We start from the raw sequence: 4,568 nt of genomic DNA, 5'->3' as shown, positions 1-4,568 counted from the left end.
AGGTGTGTGTTGGGGAGGCGTGACACTTGCATGCATGCACACCTACACGCGCCACTTCACCTCAACGCATGGAGAACACATGTAGATGCTTGCCCATATCCAAATCCATCAAAGAGACCGGCTCATTGATCGAGGTAGGTAACGCAGCCCCTCCAGATGCCGCGTCGTCTCCACCACACGTTGCTCCGTCCCTACACGTATGTACCTCACCGCAGTCCTCCATGCCATCAATTCATCAATAAGTATCAGTGGCTATGGACCCTCTCCCCGAGCAGATTCAGTCGACATCCCTCTGCCACAGTCATATCAAGAATGAAGCAAACGCCGGCGCCGGCGGACCAGCAGCAGAATAGGCGGCGGTGCTGCCCGCTCCGACAATCGCGCAAGGGGTGCATGAAGGGCAAGGGAGGGCCTGAAAACCAGCGATGCCCCTTCCGCGGCGTCCGCCAGCGCACCTGGGGTAGGTGGGTGGCCGAGATCCGTGAGCCCAACCACGGCGCCCGCCTCTGGCTTGGCACGTTCGCCACTGCGCTCGATGCCGCACGCGCATATGATGCTGCGGCAAGGGCGCTCTATGGTGACTGCGCACGCCTCAACCTGGCAGCACCTCCCCTTCCTCCCATGACCGCGATAGTTCCTCTCCCTCATGCGCAAGAGCAACAGCCTCTGGCTCATAGCACCGACACCAACAACACCACTGCACTGTGCTACTCCTCCTCAACCTCAACAGTGTCGACGACAACCCCCACTAACTTGGGCACATTTGACATTGAGTGGTCCTATTACAACGCGGCGGGGGCGTTAGAGTTGGGGGACTTCGAGGCATATGTGGCGGGGCTTCCCAAGGCGGAAGACTTTGGGTTGGAGGGGTTTCAGGAGGTGATGGGCGATTAAGGTGGAGGAGGGATCAACATCTAGGACCCCACCATCGCATCTAAGTGGCATACCATGCATGGCTGGTAGTCGCTTCATCCTGCAGCAACCTAGTTCCTACGTGTCTGCAGATCTCGTTGTTGACATAGAAAGAAGAAAGGAGTTATATTAAATAGAAAAGTACATACTCCATCAGTCATCTATTGCAATTTAGTGCATGTTGTATATGTTGGTCAATGTAATCTTGGAAGGATAATGTTGTGTTGTTGGTCGATGAATATGCATCACCACATCTTGTCATAAACGATCCAACGCACATTTTGGAGCGCATAGTACATTGCACACATATATCACATGCTCCTACATGTGTAACATGTGCAGGCATCCCACATGTCGATGTGTCAAGGCCTCCTCCTGTTTTCTCAGGTATGCATATATGCACTCGCAAATGGAGGTAAGGGAATTTCCAATAATTACGTGGGAATAAATTGTACGAACTTGAACCAATAACCCTTGCAAGAACTTTAAAGATGCAAAGAGATAGCACAATTATTAACCATCTTATTTTCTTAGGACAATCCCAATTCTCCAACATGTGCTTTGTGTAATGCATGACACCTAGGTAGAAATCCAATGTGATACCATATTTAATGAGGCACGAATTTAAGACGCAAAGAGATAGGACTACTCTTTTTACTATCTCATTTTCTTAGAGCAATCCCAATGCTTCAAGGTGCACTACGTCTAAAACACATCATCTCAATATAAATTTAATGCATCACCATATTTAATGAAGAAATAGAGTATCACTATATCTTAGTTCTTAGCAAAAAAACCAAGAATGCTAAGGAAATAGAGTATTGCTATATCTTAGTTCTTAGCAGCAAAACTAGGAAAGCTAATATTTTTTTCCATTTCACAAAACAAAATACAACTCTAAAATATAAACCACTAAAGAAGTTGTATCTAAAAACACATTTAATGTATATCTTAATACGTTACACATAAGGAGTGTCCATAGATACACATATTGGAATGTGTATGATAGCTTATTTGTTGATGACATAGATACATTTACAAACACATATACCTACAGTCAACTGGAGACTCCGATAGTCTGTTGATAAGCTTGTTGGTAAAACTAGACATATCATCCATCAGTAATTTATTATAAACTACTCCAATAGAGTGTCTGTAGTGTGACCAATGGGAGGTGAGAGCATTTATAAAGTTCTCCTTTTCTTATTTCACCTTGAAGCTTGTATCAGGGTTGTTGGTTCATTTATATACAACCCTCCTCTCTCTTCCTATTTATTTTATGCCACATCATAAAAAAATATGTGACAAATTTTGCCAGCACCTATCTTACAACTATTGGAGACACCCTAATGCAATGAGTGATGCATAATAATTGCTAATATTTTCTTTTCCTCTCGGTCCCGAGTTCCTACACATGTACATTGTGCATGTAGCCCATGTTTCGCCACGCGACTCTCCCATATAATCATCCTGTTTTCCCAAAATATGCGTGTATGCATGTATTCATCCACAACAGATATTCTCAGATAAGGCATAATGTGATGTGTTTCCTTGTCGGTTTTGAAGTCCTACACACGATACATGTGTAACACATGCATGTAGACCACATGTTGCCATGAGGTTTTCCCAAGGCGTCGTCCTCTTTTCTCATATACGTATGCATCCATTCATAAGAGATACTTTCATATAATATAAAGTGTGCCACACAATGATTTCTTTACTTCTTGGTTTTGAGGTCCTACACATGTACATATGTATATACATGTGCAACATGTGCATGTAGCCGATGTGTCGCTGTGCGGCTCTCCCAAGTCATCAACATGTTTATATTAATGGATATTGTTCTGCCATTTATATTTGCTGCTATATGTAGTGTTTTAACAACAAAAAGAAAGTGATGATACCATTTACTATTTGTTTTTGTTTTTGTTTTTTGTCTGAATGGCATGCTAGTAGTTTATATACATTTTAAACAAAACATTGCCATTATCATTATAATTTCTCTGTTATTAATGCCTGGTTTTGTTAATGAATCAAGGGATCCACTAATGGTGCACCATTTGAGATGAAACAATCTATTTTTAGTATGGACAAGGGGAAGTATGTATTGTGTCTATCTAAACTTCTTAAACTATAATGTATTACATGTAAGTTTTTTTCTAAAAGTAATTATGGCTCGACACGTTCGCCATCGTGCTCGACGCCACACACGCAGACGACGCTGTAGGATGGGTGTTGTACGTCAACTGCACACTGATACGTCTCCGTCGTATCTACTTTTCCAAACACTTATGCTCTTGTTTTTTACTCTGATTTGAATGAAACTAACCCGGACTAATGTAGTTTTCAACAGAACTACCATGGTGTTATTTTTGTGCAGAAATAAAAGTTCTCAGAATTGTACGAAACTTTTTGGAGAATTGTTTTCTAATAAAATAAATATACTAGAGGAAGTACCCATTGGAGGGGATCCTACTACCCACTAGGCACCAGGTCGCGCCACCCCCTCTAGCGTGCCCAAGTTGGTAGAGGGCCCCTTGAGGCTGTGCTGACCCTAATTCCAACTCAATAAATTCCTTTTTCCTGAGAAAAAAATAGGAGAGGAAGTTTCATCATGTTTTACGATTCCAAGCCGCCGCCACCTCCTGTTCTTCATCGGGGGGCCAGATCTGGAGACTGTTCACGGGCTCCGGAGAGGGGGATCTTCCGTCTTCGTCATCATCAACCATCTCCATCAGCAATTTCATGATGTTCACCGTCGGGACTGAGTAATCTCTTCGTAGGCTTGCTGGACGGTGATGGGTTGGATGAGATTCGTCATGTAATTGATTTAGTTTTGTTAGGGCTTGATCCCTAGTATCCACTATGTTCTAAGATTGATGTTGCTATGACTTTGTAATGCCCAATGCTTGTCACTAGGGCCCGAGTGCCATGATTTTAGATCTTAACCATTTATGCTTTCACCAATATATTTGTGTTCTTGATCCGATATTGCAAGTTATATGCACATGCTACGTGTTATGATCCGCATACCCCAAGGTGACAATAATTGGGATTCTTTGCACTGATGACCATAGGTTGAGGAGTTCATGTATTCACTATGAGTTAATGCTTTGTTCCGGTGCTCTATTAAAAGGAGGCCTTAATATCCCTTAGTTTCCTTATGGACCCCGCTGCCACAGGAGGGTAGGACAAAACATGCCATGCAAGTTCTTTTCCATAAGCACGTATGACTATTTACGGAATACATGCCTACATTATATTGGTGAATTGGAGCTAGTTCTGTGTTGCCCTAGGTTATTACTGTTATATGATGAATATTATCCAACATTGTCACCGATTCAATGCCTACGAGTTTTTTCACATATTGTTCTTGCTAAGTTACTACTGTTGTTGCTACTGTTACAATTGCTACAAAACTACTACTGTTACTGTACGCTACTATTGCCATTGCTACTGTTGCTACCAAATTATCATACTATCGTGCTATTGATCACTCTACTGTAGATATTTAGTCTCCAGGTGTGGTTGAATTGACAACTCAACTGCTAATACTTACAAGTATTTTTTGACTCCCCTTATGTTGAATTGATTACTCTACCGTCGAAAACTGTTGTGATCCCCTATACTTGTGGGTTATCAAGACCTTTTTCTGG

The 4,568-nt window shown here is 42.4% G+C and overlaps 1 protein-coding gene across 1 annotated transcript; it reads left to right on the top strand.

The window, feature by feature from the left end:
• Nucleotides 1-296: 296 nt before the first annotated feature.
• On the top strand, nt 297-1,076 carry LOC119352144 (dehydration-responsive element-binding protein 2C-like). Its single transcript, XM_037618869.1, has one exon. The coding sequence runs from the start codon at nt 313-315 to the stop codon at nt 892-894; it is 582 nt and encodes a 193-aa protein (XP_037474766.1). The 5' UTR covers nt 297-312; the 3' UTR covers nt 895-1,076.
• Nucleotides 1,077-4,568: the final 3,492 nt, after the last annotated feature.

Source organism: Triticum dicoccoides, chromosome 2A, assembly GCF_002162155.2.
Source record: "Triticum dicoccoides isolate Atlit2015 ecotype Zavitan chromosome 2A, WEW_v2.0, whole genome shotgun sequence".
NCBI classification, from domain to species: domain Eukaryota; kingdom Viridiplantae; phylum Streptophyta; class Magnoliopsida; order Poales; family Poaceae; genus Triticum; species Triticum dicoccoides.
Note: the sequence above shows the minus strand (reverse complement) of the source record. Positions and strands in the feature narration are given on the sequence as shown.

Bases quoted from the DNA above. Each gene is read 5' to 3' on its own strand.
- LOC119352144 (XM_037618869.1), top strand. From the start codon at position 313: ATGAAGCAAACGCCGGCGCCGGCGGACCAGCAGCAGAATAGGCGGCGG.